Source organism: Suillus subalutaceus (genome assembly GCF_016647625.1).
Source record: "Suillus subalutaceus strain FC151 chromosome Unknown DFJ58scaffold_282, whole genome shotgun sequence".
NCBI classification, from domain to species: domain Eukaryota; kingdom Fungi; phylum Basidiomycota; class Agaricomycetes; order Boletales; family Suillaceae; genus Suillus; species Suillus subalutaceus.
This window is the reverse complement of record NW_024540531.1, coordinates 1-13,916: the sequence shown is the minus strand read 5'-3', so window position 1 is coordinate 13,916 and position 13,916 is coordinate 1. Positions and strand designations below refer to the sequence as shown.

General features: G+C 45.6%; 5 protein-coding genes across 5 annotated transcripts; 2 read left to right on the top strand and 3 right to left on the bottom strand.

The window, feature by feature from the left end:
* Nucleotides 1-1,290: 1,290 nt before the first annotated feature.
* On the top strand, nucleotides 1,291-1,922 carry DFJ58DRAFT_719566 (uncharacterized protein; the record flags this gene model as incomplete). The annotated part of the gene is given in 3 exon segments (XM_041384651.1): nucleotides 1,291-1,351; nucleotides 1,428-1,571; nucleotides 1,591-1,922. The coding sequence occupies 3 exon segments, from the start codon at nucleotides 1,291-1,293 to the stop codon at nucleotides 1,920-1,922; spliced, it is 537 nt and encodes a 178-aa protein (XP_041235574.1).
* Nucleotides 1,923-4,604: 2,682 nt separating this feature from the next.
* On the bottom strand, nucleotides 4,605-6,860 carry DFJ58DRAFT_711115 (kinase-like domain-containing protein; the record flags this gene model as incomplete). The annotated part of the gene is made up of 10 exons (XM_041383836.1): nucleotides 4,605-4,797; nucleotides 5,461-5,514; nucleotides 5,567-5,617; nucleotides 5,688-5,744; nucleotides 5,796-5,875; nucleotides 5,922-6,128; nucleotides 6,185-6,430; nucleotides 6,478-6,515; nucleotides 6,566-6,596; nucleotides 6,651-6,860. 10 exons carry the CDS (start codon nucleotides 6,858-6,860, stop codon nucleotides 4,752-4,754), a joined length of 1,020 nt encoding a protein of 339 aa, XP_041235573.1. The 3' UTR covers nucleotides 4,605-4,751.
* Nucleotides 6,861-7,656: 796 nt separating this feature from the next.
* Nucleotides 7,657-9,392, top strand: DFJ58DRAFT_918252 (uncharacterized protein; the record flags this gene model as incomplete). Its single annotated transcript, XM_041395589.1, has 6 exons — nucleotides 7,657-8,130; nucleotides 8,192-8,633; nucleotides 8,684-8,723; nucleotides 8,783-8,862; nucleotides 8,918-9,308; nucleotides 9,367-9,392. The coding sequence occupies exons 1-6, from the start codon at nucleotides 7,769-7,771 to the stop codon at nucleotides 9,390-9,392; spliced, it is 1,341 nt and encodes a 446-aa protein (XP_041235572.1). The 5' UTR covers nucleotides 7,657-7,768.
* Nucleotides 9,393-9,485: 93 nt separating this feature from the next.
* DFJ58DRAFT_848212 (uncharacterized protein) lies at nucleotides 9,486-10,498 on the bottom strand (the record flags this gene model as incomplete). Its single annotated transcript, XM_041393597.1, has 6 exons — nucleotides 9,486-9,517; nucleotides 9,574-9,641; nucleotides 9,698-10,002; nucleotides 10,033-10,106; nucleotides 10,158-10,275; nucleotides 10,352-10,498. The coding sequence occupies 6 exons, from the start codon at nucleotides 10,496-10,498 to the stop codon at nucleotides 9,486-9,488; spliced, it is 744 nt and encodes a 247-aa protein (XP_041235571.1).
* Nucleotides 10,499-13,178: 2,680 nt separating this feature from the next.
* Nucleotides 13,179-13,883, bottom strand: DFJ58DRAFT_248476 (uncharacterized protein). Its single transcript, XM_041379459.1, has one exon. It carries the CDS (start codon nucleotides 13,870-13,872, stop codon nucleotides 13,183-13,185), a length of 690 nt encoding a protein of 229 aa, XP_041235570.1. The 5' UTR covers nucleotides 13,873-13,883; the 3' UTR covers nucleotides 13,179-13,182.
* Between the last annotated feature and the right edge of the window lie 33 nt (nucleotides 13,884-13,916).

Genomic DNA, 13,916 nt, shown 5'->3' with positions numbered 1-13,916 from the left:
TGTCGTGTTTCCTCGCACATTCGCACTTCGTGCATTTTCACGCGCTGCATTCCCACGCCTAAGGCGATGCATTCACACCATCCTCGCATTATCAGTCGCCTCAATAGCCGAGCACCCCTTGCACGACCGCCATCATCATAGTTCCGAGTTCATATCACGATTCCTGTACCAGAGTCATTTCGCACAACCCACCATATGCGACGCATTCTCGCGCTTCAGTCACACGTTCCCACGCTCGCACACATCGCACATTATCCGCGCCTCATCGCGCTTAGTCGCACTGTCATCCACACCCATCATACTCGACAATCATCATGTACCCATATCACCAACTTCGCTCGAGATCCTCACCAGACGCGCTCTGAGTGGGGACACTCAGTATTCAAAGTCCCCAGGAGATGTAGAGACTCGCATTTCTGTGGGCTCATATGGGCTCAGTTTACGAATTCTGACAACTGGCCTTCATGGCACAACTCGCACCATCATCCACTATGACTTCCACCATGGAGTGCACCACTTCCCGTGGAACGCGCCATAGGCACGACACTTTCCCGCACAACGCGCAGTATTCCCGCATGTGCGCTTCCTCGCGCTTAAGCGCCCTGCGTCGCGCATCATCCAGGAGCATCCATCCATCGTCCAACCAGTCCCTTGGTATGTCCCTTTTCATTATCTGACTATATTTGGCATATTACACTTCCTATTTCGTCATGGACCCCTTACTTTACATCACTTTACCTCACTTACATACTTAGAGCGCTCCCTATTCGGCTCTGAGCCCTGGGAGAGCGCTTAGGTAGAACTTACATACTCTCATGTTCATTTTACACCCCACTTTTGAACCTTAGCTTCTGACCACCATCTTTCCACCACCATGTTAGTTGGCAGTTAGTTCCATGCAATGCATGTGTCCATCATCATTTTGAGGCCCTAGCATCAGTCTATAGCTAGTGGCACTATCAGTATCCATCTAGATCCGCACTTTTCCTCTTATTAGTCTCAGTATCCGTCTTCTACACTTGTGCACTGCTTGCACTACCTTCCCGCGCTTCGCGCACTTCATGCACTTTCGCACTTCGCTTTCCTGCGCACACTTTCTCGCGCTTTCACCGCCATTCACCAGGGTTGTTTAGCATCATTCCATGGATCCTTGCTTTCCTTGCTTCCCCTTTAGGGTCGAATGTTCTTGCATTCTGCGAGTATAGCAGCTAGGCAGAGCTGAGACTCACTTATACTGGCTGAGCACTTTTCTTATATGTGCCTGCTAGGTTGTGATACCCATACCGACTTATGTACAGAACTTGCTATCCCCCATCTTTACGACCTCCTCCGCCGATTCCTATTCGAACAAGTAAACCCTGATGATGAACGCTCTCCCTCTGACGTCCCACTTGCAAGGTGTCCTCGATTCGATGGTAAAATACAAGTCTTCAACTCCGCATCTTCGACATTCTATGCACCCAGTGACCGCAGTGGGATTGGTGGCATGCGCCAGGAGCACATTCGTTCTTGTCCTCTTTGGAGAAATGAGGCACCATGCTATGATTGTGTATTTGTGAACACAGATGCAGGTGTCGAAGGGATGGGGAGGCATGGACATAGCCCATGTCATTTGTTTTTTCTCTTTCACGTTCGAGGCAGTTTTGTACCCATGCGCTGTGGTGCATTGGTTTAACAATGTCAATGATGGACCTGACGAGGACACTGGGATGTGGATTGTTCAACCTTCATATGACATTGCCCATTCACCATCAATCGGAATAATTCACGTTGATTCTATATACCGCGCTGCACATCTCATCCCAATCTACGGAACACATGCCATCCCATATGACCTCAAGTACTATGACTCATATGATGCTTTCCGAGCATTCTATGTCAACAAGTTTGCAGATCATCATGCCTTTGAGATCGCATCTTAGGTAGGTCCATTTGACTTGGACTCACGTCATACTACTCACTCAAAAATCAACTAGGCACTCTTGGAATTGTGTCCAAGAACCGGGCCCCTCAAACGATTTTCTGCCCCTGACCCAAACCTCAAACCCTCTTTCCCCTGCCCACTTTGACAACATTCAAAATTCACCACCCTCACTCTGCAGCTCGAAGAGTTGCAAGCTCAGCACTAATATCCATCATCACCGACATCGACTCGATGTGTTCCTCCTGCTCTTCATCTTCTTCAACCTTTACATCAGCAATGTCGTTGCTGTGGGACTCGGTTTGTTTTGGGAGTTGTGCATCCCTGTCTTGCTAAGATGGAGGAGGAACGAGAGGCTCTGCTGTTGAAGGCAGAGCACCATCTTGGTAGACTTGCAGCAATATTGTTGCCATGGGACTTGGTTTGTTTTGGGAGTTGTGCATCCCTGTCTTGCTGAGACGGAGGAGGAACAAGAGGCTCTGCTGTTGAAGGCAGAGCGCCATTGCTAATGTGGAGATGGATGGCATACTATGGTATCTTAAGGCTGATGCAGATGCGCTCTTTGTGGGTCTGGTCAATGGGTGTTCTGCAAGATCAACAAGGCATGCACAAAGAGCGGTCAATCCTAGTCCAGCCAAAACTTCTGTGTCTGCATCTGCAATTCAACGCGCACCTAAACGGAGACGACAAGGATACAACAGGGAGACTCCTCCAACACTTTGCAGCAACTCGACGATTACACCGCGCCATGGATACACTCGAGTGACACTCAGTTCCAACAACTCAAAAGCACCTCAACCTCCTTCAGAACCCCACCCTCTCCCCTCCAGCTACATCCTGCCCAACCGCCACATCCACATCTACTGCCAGTGGTACTTCTGGCTGATCCGCCGTGATCCGCTGCCTTTGCCCTTGTCCCTGGTAGGTACTTTGTGGTACCATTGTTGGCCAATATGTGTAGCGGACTAATTGCTGTTGATCGTGTCAGCAACTCGGATCTGCGATCTACACAGCGCATAGTAGGTCACTTATGGAATCGGTAGGGCCCATCTTCAAAATTTTAGCGGTGTTGAGATTATACTATGTGAGTCGATGGTGTTTCAGTCTCAAGTTCAAGATACTCGATAATCGGCGTCTACTGACAATTTCTTTTTTAGGACAATATAGTACGTGACTCTTAAACAACATACTAGTAGTATACGACTCTTGCTAGTAGTACTACTGTTTATTACTTATTGCGCTTAATCTGCTTTTTGGTTACCTGGACTTGTGAATTTAAGGACACCCTGAATTTACTTTTGCAAAAGCCTATTAAGTTGGAAAAGCTGTATTTTTAATAACCTTCACTAAACATTAAGTGGCATAAGTGGGAAAAATGCAACCAGTGATTTTCCTGATGGCGTCAGGCAGCCATGCGGCGGGATCTCCATGATACATTCCTTTCAAAGTGGGGTGCCGTGAATGGCATTTTTTAATTTAAACTGTGATCTATTTACAATGTTCTGACGAAGCAATCAAATTCATTGGTGACACACTCCAGTAGCATCGAGAACAAGCAAGATCACAAGAGAGATCCCGATCTTTGAAACTAACATTTCCAGTAGCATCGAGAACAAGCTGAGATCACAAGAGAGATGCATCGTGCCTGGTATCATTCGAGTGACATGGGTGATGTGCTGTTGAGGACATTAAGCTTCATGAAGCTTCACGTTGGTAGCTCAGAAACAAACTTACAAAATGTACTGTGTATAGTTAGACACGGTTAAGTATCACCCTGCCATGAACAGGTGGAAGTCGAGTCTGTGACTGACAGTCCAGTTGTTCCAAAGCATGGCAGGAAGGGCCTGAAAGAAGACCACCACCGCTACTACTAGTAAGAAACGCAAAGGAAGAAAGTAATCTAGGTACGTACTCTCTATTTTGCTGGATATTTTTCTGATATTGCGAAGCAGTCCGACTTGTTCGACGCATCATTCACCTGCTCACGTCTCCCCTCACTAATTCTGCTCACCGGTTGCTCTTGTACGATTTTCTGCAGTTCTAACATCGACATTCGCATATTCCCTCTCGTCGCGATCTCCTCATTTGCACTTCGTTTCTGTCACGCTTGTACAATTCACGCATTCACTTCATCGCTGTCTCGTTTAGTTCACTCTCGCATTTACGATAGATCAGTGTATATAATCAATGTCATGTACTACAAGAATGATACATGCTTATAATACCATACCACAGCGATAAGCTATCATAAGGTGCCAGAAATTGCTCAGGGCTGCTAAGTAGTTTTCACATGTCCGTTATGACGCATGATGCATCAGCTGATGGTCAAATGGGCAAAATTCAGTTCCATGATCTGACCGGCTAGGACAACCTGGGGCTGGTCTGGGCTGATTGGCCATGACGACTGTAGGTGAGGCTGATACAGGGTGGTAAGACCTGAGCATGTCTTACCTAAGTTTAGGACTTTTGGTGATGACTATCGCCAACCTCAGTCACACACAGCAGACCACCGAGTAGAGGACAGCAGGTCGGTTTGAAGCCCTCTTCACCTTCATTCACCTCCTGTTTTCTCGTCCGACAGCCAAAGACTTTGTACAGTCACAACTTCGCGAGATGGTACATGTGATATCTGTTACGCACTTCAAACTCGCTCACACTGTCAGCTCTCATCATACGACATACACCGTTAGCATCTGGGACTAATGTGCATCCACTGCAACTTGACTTGGACTATTGGCCGCCCTAATTGGCAGTTCATCTATAACGGACCGGCGTGTTTGACAACAAGACAGTATTCAAGCGACTTATAACCCAGAGTCACGTGAAATATTTATGGTGCAAGATTTCCATCCACAGTCTTGAAGTTGGATGGTATACAGTTGCGGACAAGCAAAATCAGCAAATTTGAATGACACCAAAGACTGATTTTTCCTGGTGCCACAAATGACTGGCAACCCATTTTTAGTGCAGAATATGTTTATTGAGGACCAGTGCAATGGATTTGCACGAGCAGATTGTCCAAAAACTCTCATTTGAGGATTTTCTAGGCCAAAATTTTGGCGGTACCATAAATAAATCGCTAAAATCTCGAAAATATGGCAATCGCTTCCTTTTGATGTCCCATGCATGATTCCATTGAAATATTACAAAAATAACAAGCCGTTCTAGCGCTAAAAAATGGTAAGTGTTGAGGTAATTGCCCCTGGAAGGTTCTTCAAATGCTCCTGAACTTCTATCGGCTGAGCCGCAAATGGGTTGAAATCATACACAATAAAGTCTACATAGCCAAATTGGAATGATTTTTTTGTCAATGACATGTCATCTTGGTAATATTGGCCCCCAAAATGGTGCCGAAGAGGTACACAACATCTGTCAAATTGTCCAAAAATTTGGCGGGCCAAAAACCTCGTGGGAAAAACTTTGGACCACTGTTTTTAGACGTATTTTCACTCCCTGAGTTCAGATCTGGCCTTGGTTTGGCACCAAAAATTCACGCTGGATGGCTACCAATTGGTGGTGTTTGCTTGTCCGCAACTGTAGGAAGATCAAACTGCACCTGGACTTGCAGTGCAGATATTTGAATTGATGCATTTCTGTAGCCTGCATGTTCAGTGCTATCCATCATGATATGGTGATTAGACACACGGCTGCAAAATAGTGATATCGGATACTGGGACTGGCTGAACTTGTGGTGATCTTTAAGGCGATGCATGTCTGTAGCCCGTATGTTCAGCGCTATCCGTCATGATATAGTGATCAGACATACAGCTGCATAGTGATACTGGATACTGGCACTGGTACGACTGGTATCATCAACGGGCGGCTGTGATAGCATGAGAGACCATTGCTTCATGATCCTTGATTGAAAGCTCACATTGCGGAATCTGCAGAGGTGGCAGTGGTGTCTACAGAATTGACCGGCTGTAGTATAGTCACGGCGCCACTTGCACGTCCCTGGTAAAAAAGTTAGATGAGATATAAAGTAAATAAATAAACTGGCCAGTTTGTATTCCACAAAGGAAGCAGCATCTCCAGTGGAAGGATGAGCCTCAGGCTTGGCTGACCAACATTTCCGCATGAAATCCAAATGCTGGTGGCTAACGGTTACACTGGGCTCGACCCGATATGGCTCTACGCGGTTGAATCGAGCGTTGAGCAGCTGTCGAGCACTTTTAAGCCACCAGAAGGGAAGTTTACCCGAGAAGACCTGTACGATGCAAGATTCAGGTGAAGCTCGAATAGGGTCCAGTATATGCGACTCACATGTAGCATGATGCAACCGAGCGAAAATATATCGCTCTGACTGCTCGGTTTTTGCAGGTTGACATCGCTGTCACTGTTATCCGGATTGTTGTCTGGTTCCGGTGAGCCAATCAATTTGGGCGCTAACCACCGGACAGCACCACTCGCAAACGAGTTGTAGTACGATCTGTTACTCTCTGCGACAACTGTCAAGAAACCGAAATCTGCCAAAAATGCATTGCCATCGCGGTCGATTACAATATTTGCCTAATTAGAGAGTTAGTAAGGACTCCAAAGCATCGAACAGTACATACGCTGGTCAGGTCCCCGTGAATTATTTCCTGTTCATGAACTACAGAAGCCGTCAGAAAGAAATGTGTATTCAGAACATTGATCCCATACGATATCTCAAGCCATCCACCACCTGTTTCAACTAAATAAGGACATCTATTGAGTAAGGACTCGTACTTGGCATGATAAATCTCACAAGCTTTAGTTTCTGTTCCATGGTGAGGCTCATGCGCCCCAGGTAACCATCAAGTGCCCCATTATCCATCCATGTAGAAACAAGGGCAGGCAATGGTCCAAAACCTGAGACCATACCGTGAAGAGTGAGAACATGTGCATGCCTCAGTCTGATCCACACGGCTACTTCGCGGTAAAGTCTCTGCCAGGGGCATTCAATGTACTTGCACATCACAGAATAAATGTTAGCATACCTTCTTCGCTTCTTGGACGGCTTCTTTATTGAGTATGTCCGCAACCCTGAAAGCTTTGACAGCAACCTATTCGACGGATATTAGTCGGCGAGATTCGCAGGGCAACATCATATGTACCTCAGTAGAGGTTGCTGGAGTTTTGTTTTATTTGTTCTTTTTTATATTTAATTTGTGGGTTGCCGGAGTTTTTGGATCGATTGTCATTGTGCACTTCCAGATATCGCTGAAGCCACCAGATGCCGCAGGCAAATCTGATTGCTTCCTGATGGATGTAGACAGAATGGCAAATGGGTCCGCATCGAAGGCCACTCTCAGTCTGCACCTCGTGTTTTGATATCTGCAGTTTATGAGAAAATTTGCACTTACGACGGTGCTTCATATGTATCAGGGGTAACCGGCTGTGGTGCAGTTACGGTGTCACCTGCACGTCCCTGGTATAGAAGTTAGATGAGGTATATAATAGACACTGCAGAAAACCACAGATTATGTCTGGGACGGATGTGGCACAAACCTCTAGATCCGTAGCAGACCCATGCGAGATGTTTGCTAGGTTCATCGCCACTGTAATATCAAACGAATGGTCGCAATTTTCATGTATCCATCTCTTATTTCACGTAGGTTCTTTTGCAACTCGTTCGGTCTATAATCCTCGAGCATGTACGCTAAATATTGGTATTATTTATTATATAATAAATCTTGTCCTACTTACCAGTACCCCATTGCCAGCTGCAGCCCACTGTAGCTCATCAATTACTGCTTGCGCTGCGAATCATTGGCCATATAGCAACAAGCAGATCATATAGCAGTACTACTGGTGAATCCCACATGTAGTTACAAGCACTGTAAGATGTCCGAGTAATGATACAGTTGAATTCTCCCCCTCACGATGTCCGCGAACCTTGCGAGACTCAATGCCACAATTGTCGCCCATGAACAGCTCAAAACAAAATTTTTGACCTTTAAAGACCAAGCAGAAAAGAAGTTTCAGTTCCTATACAATGAGAACAAGCTTCTGAAAGCCGAAAACTCGCACCTGAAGTTGCAACAAAAAGATGTGGACGAGCGTTTGCGACGCATCGAAGCACAGGTCGGCATTGAATATATTGAAGCCGGTGATGATGCAGATATCGAGAATGATGAGGGTGAGCAGGTAGATGATGGTGGGCAGCAATCTAGTGCAAATGTGAAGGCGGAGAAGGATGATCAGCAGCGTGCAAGTGATGATACACTGAAGAGCAAATATATAGAGTGCGCACCTTTTAATATGTCATGCGGCAAAAAAAAAACTGAACTGAACACTGGAACAAAGGGACCTAGTAGGCGAAAGCTTCAAAATTCTGCTAGGCATCCAGAAAATCGATGCACAGCACTTACCAGGCTACCCAATGGGTATCGGAGAAGGGACAGATAAATGGCCGAAAGATCCTGCTACAGGGAAAGACTTGATTCGCTTTGACTGGTGGGTAGGAAAGCATGATGACAGTATCAACACAACAGGTCTGCAGAGGATAGTCGATAGGATCCGTCTCGTGGGACCACAGATGGGCGATGCAGCGAAGGGGATTCTCAGTGCGATCCTTCCTGGCCAAATTGAAAAAAATGTGCGGACAAAATATATGCGAATGGCGGGCGAATACAGAAAAGCGGACAAGAAAAGGAAACGAGTAGATGAAGATGATGACCTGGGGGATGATGTAGAGATTGTTGATGGAGGTTTGGATCGTGCGCACATGAATTCACGTGTTCAATCAGTACGTGTTTTCTGCAGTAATAAGATTGTACTTACTGGTCGTTCTATCAGAAACTTGATGTGCACAAGAGGAAACGCAGATCAAATGAATGTGATGGGAAGTGGCAAGACCCTAAATACAACTCAGCATTCATTTAAATGCGATGTCAGATGATGAAGATGACCCAGAACAGCGTCCAGGTGAAGCACGCACCTTCTTGACAATGGAGCCAGAATGGCGAAGCCTTGAGGTAAGTGCTGTCACCGATGCTGTCAACACCATAAGTACTTACTGTATTTTGTTAGTTGTCCGCGCTCTTCGCAGCCATAGATGAGGTAAAAGACCCGCGACCTGACCAAGCCAAGTTAGCGAAGCTGCGGAGAAGAACAGATGAACAAAAGACAGGCCCACCACCTCTTGCACGAACCTTGGCCACACGTATACGTTCATGGATGGTCAAGACTGACATCCTCGAGGAAAATGCGGACTGGTTTGACTCCGGGCGCGTTGCTCACAGTGGTGAAGCATGGGGTGATGAGGAGCCAAGGGAGCTGGTGAAGGATAGGAAAGGAAAGGGGAAGGCTTGGGACTCCGGAACTGCCAAGAAGGTGATTGTGCGCCAACGAAACACTGTCGATGAGGCTAGTATGAGCGTGCTTGAGACTGCGCAGCAAAAGCTTGGCGAAATTCTTGAAGGTATTGATGATGCTGATATTTTATTCAACTAAGCATTAAAAAATAGAGTCCTACCTAGCTTGCAATGTCACCATCTTCATCTGAATCACCGCGCAACCAGTTGTCATCAGCTTCAAGCCCAGTCTAGAGGTAAATGAGTTTCGGAATAAGAATAAATCTTTCTTAGGACTCACCCGGTCAAAGGACTGAACTACCCACAAGGACTTTACCTCCGCAAGAACATCAGTCGTGATGGGAATGATTGCTACTGCACATGAAAGTTGACTTGATGCGATTATCTCGAGTGGTCCAAAGATATTCTCGTAAACGATGTTCACACCAAGATCAGTTGCGCTAGAGTACAGTTCAAGGAGTTAATAGAATATATGAGCAAATGAAAAAATGCTCACAAACGATCCCATGACATTACGGGAATTCTATTATCAGATACCATCTTTTGAACAGCGGAGCAGTAGAACACTTGGTCGGGAAGGTGTATTTCAAAATGATATATGATTTTGCAAGGGACATGTGTGTCGTGCATCAAGACACCTGCAAACTGGTCAGCATTTGTTCGAGTTGCAGTTGCAGACCCGAATCGGATGCCATCCTTGACAATGAAGGGGAGAACCTTTGCCGACCGACTAGCGAAGAGAACAGTAGTGCCTAGCTCCGCTGTCATATCGTCAACGACATTGAGGTCGGGAAACTTGTGCTGCAAGAATCCAACAAGCAGTTGATATACCTGCGGATGCTGAAGGCCCCGTAAGCTGGTGAATTTCGTCTTCGACGTGAGCCGTGGAGGCAAGATAGAACTGGCTGTTATCGACGTTATAGGATGTTCAAGTTGACTGTTTTGTCGAAACTCACCTGATGTAAATTGAGCAATTTGAGTGCGTAATGTGCTGCGATCGAGACCCTTTTGGTCAATGGCCCGTTGGACGAGTTTATGTTCCTTGTCGGATGCCCCTTCGGGTAAAGAAATAGCCTATTATTTAAAACTATAAGTATTGTTGCAAGGCAAGAACAAACTTACGAGTTCATAAAGTCAATGTTTTTCACACCCAATCACGCGCTAATGAGTATTCCATTTCACCACCTCCATGTCCATTGAGGTTCACGTCCTCTAAGACACCATTGAAGCATTCGAAGCCAAAGAGCCACGTTGCATATGCTGGTCCATATTGGCGGAAGACGAGGGAGTAATGCATGGCGAGATGACTGTTGATTGTTTGATGGACACTGAGCGACTCGAGACCTTGACAATAGAGTGTAAGTATGCTTGACCTCGATCTATATCATTGATTGATATTGCTTTGCTAGCGAGGATCCGCTCAGATACCAAGAGATAGAGAACGAGTTTGTATATCGTTCGTAAATCACGTTTGAAAGTTGGTTGGGGCTTCGCAGATGCAGGTACTGGTGGTGCGGAGGCCTTAATTTCGTCATGGTGATCTCGCCAACATAGCCACAGTATAAATGGATATATGCTCGAGAGACGTCGCCATTGATCAGCCTTGGGGAGCCCATGATCATCGGCAAGCTAAGAGTGCAACATCAGCAAAAACAGTCAGTTATACATCAGCCGAGAGATCACATTTTTGGGAAGGCGTCCAATTCCCGATGGCCAGATAACTGAATTGATGGAGTCTTAAAACAGGTCCCAACCCGTGCTATCGAGGAGATGTCCTGTTGTAACAATGGTCCTGTTGTAACAATGGTCCTGTTGTAACAATGAAATCCATACATACACATATAAAGTCCTGACTCGCAATTAGAGAATCATGTCAGGTGGAGAAATGAAGGTACCTTTGTATAGATAATGAATATCATCCATAAGGGGCTCGAGACAGTAATTGAGGTTCTCGAGACTTGGTTCCTTGGGTCCTGGGATGACAAGTGCCAGGTGGACATTGTGCGTGAGGTATCTTACTGATCGGTGTAAGTTATTGAAGGAAATATACACCGCACCCGAGGAATGAGGTCTACCCTCGGTGATTCCGAACCTTTACAAAGATTCAGATCTATTACTGCCATCGTGACATTGAGGGGAATAAGCTTACCAGTCAATGTTGAGTGTCATACTGAGTCCAACGTCACAGCAAACAAGCGGACACCGTGAGCCTGGGGACTCCTCGATATCTGTGATGCTGCCATCAGGTAAACACACCCGCTTGAGACCAACTTCGAGCTTCGTCCACTCAGTGCTGTCGTGTACAGTGGCTCAAAAAACTGTCCGCATGTTTTGACATTTTTCACTATCTATGATATTGTGTGAGAATGAACAAATTCCTCAAGGACATACTTATACCACATTGTAGTATGGCTTCAGGGCTTTTATTTGAGCCCTACACCGTGGGAATCGGCGGAGATATGGTGGAGATATAAGGCTTATAAAATGATGACTCATGTGGACAGTTTTTTGAGTGTATATTAAAACTATATAAATCATTATTTATGACACCATAAAAATCATGCCACTATTATATAAATTATAAAGTGGTGTCATTATGTTATTTTATGACTATATCTAACTATATAAACCAGAATATCTCATGTATCATAGTCATAATCACCATGAAAGCCATCTCCTCTGCTCAAAGAGATAATATCCTCTCTCTGTCTTATGCTGGCCTCTCTGCTCGCCAAATTTCCTCTAGAACTGGAATATGCAAGTCCACTGTGGCCAAGTTCATCAAAGAAAGCCACCCAGACAAGGAAAACTTTTGTGGAGGACGTCCATCCAAGCTTACCTCTACTGACAAAAGGGCTATTATCCAACATATCACTACAGGAAAGGCTGATAATGCTGTCCAAGCCACCCATTATATCAATTCCACCATCACTACCCCTGTCTCTTCACAAACTGTGAGGAATGTTCTCAAGGCAGCTCATCTCAAGGCAGTAACAAAGAAGAAAAAGCCTCTTCTCTCCATCAAACATAGGCAGAGAAGACTAGCCTTTGCCTTAGCTCATCAACACTGGACTGTAGAGGACTGGAAGCATGTTATATGGTCAGATGAGACCAAAATCAATAGGATTGGGTCAGATGGGAAGGTGTATGTATGGAAAAAGAAGGGAGATGGCCTAACAGACAGAGAGGTTAATGGGACTGTCAAGTTTGGAGGAGGTTCTTTAATGGTATGGGGCTGTATGGGATGGAATGGTGTGGGAATGCTTGCTGAGGTTGAGGGGAAGATGAATGCTGAGCAGTATGTGGACATTTTAAATGACCACTTGCTGCCTAGCTTGGCAGAATCAGGGATTGATGAAGAAGATATCATTTTCCAACAGGATAATGATCCCAAGCACACATCCAGAAGAGCTAGGGAATGGTTTGAAGAACATAACATCAATGTTCTTGACTGGCCAGCACAGTCTCCTGATGTCAATGTCATTGAACATCTCTGGGGAACACTCAAGAAAAAGCTTCAAGCCTATGAAAACCCCCCTAAAGGAGTATGGGAGCTTTGGGAGAGAGTAGCAGTGGAATGGGGGAAGATCACAGCTGAGGATTGCCAGAAATTAATTGAGAGTATGCCTAGAAGGATAGAGGCAGTAATTAAAGCCAAGGGAGGTCATACAAAATACTAGAATACCTGGTTATTACTGTAAAATACTTGAGGTCAAAAAACTGTCCGCATGAGTCACCATTTTGTGAGCCTTGTATCTCCACCATATCTCCACCGATTCCCACGGTGTAGGGCTCAAATGAAAGCCCTGAAGCCATACTACAATGTGGTATAAGCATGTTTTTGAGGCATTTGTTTGTTCTCACACAATATTATAGATAGTGAAAAATGCCAAAACATACGGACGGTTTTTTGAGCCACTGTATATCATGCATCAAGTTGTCATCTGAGAGCTCCGTACGATCAATATCTTGAGAGGTGTCTCATAGATTGCTGACAAATGTTGACCTCAGGAGGAAGCGCTGTACTGCTTTGATTATAGGGCAATAAACGAGGACCTTTACAGGGATACACTTGAACCGATCTTCGCCTGTTGCGGGGTCTGTATGTTCACGTTTGGTACGATACACGTTCCCTTTGCAACAAGAGACCATGCATATAGGGGTGTCGAGTTTCTGAATGTTGTCGAGAGAGTAGCGTTTGTAGCATACATCACATATAGGGATCCTTAAAACATAGTCATCCGTTTGGAGTCCTAAGTGTTTCTCCACGGTGATGATCGAGCGTCGAGGAATGGGGAATGTCGGTAATGCACCACAAAGCTCAATAAGATCCAGGCCGTCTTGAATCTGATTGGTGGCCTCGGCGACTGTCGAGGATCCAACAATGTGGGCAATCGCTGCCTGTAGGTAAAGTAGTCGAACAGGAGGTGTCTGTTGAAAAGCAGGAACGAGCTCTTGAAGCAGATCCTCATCATCAGCACCAGGGCCAGCATGGTTCATTGTGGAAGGGACTGGATTGTCAGCGCTGGGATTTGTCGGTGTATTATCTATGTTTTCGATGAACTCGGGACTGGCGGATTGTGGGCGAGATGGTGGAGATGGAGAGCGAGGGTGATCAAGATCGTCATCATAAAAAAGGTCATTGTTGTTGCCTTCGTCCAATAGAGTCATGTCATCTTGGTGTCATATACCATATATCCGGTTACAGATCCGAT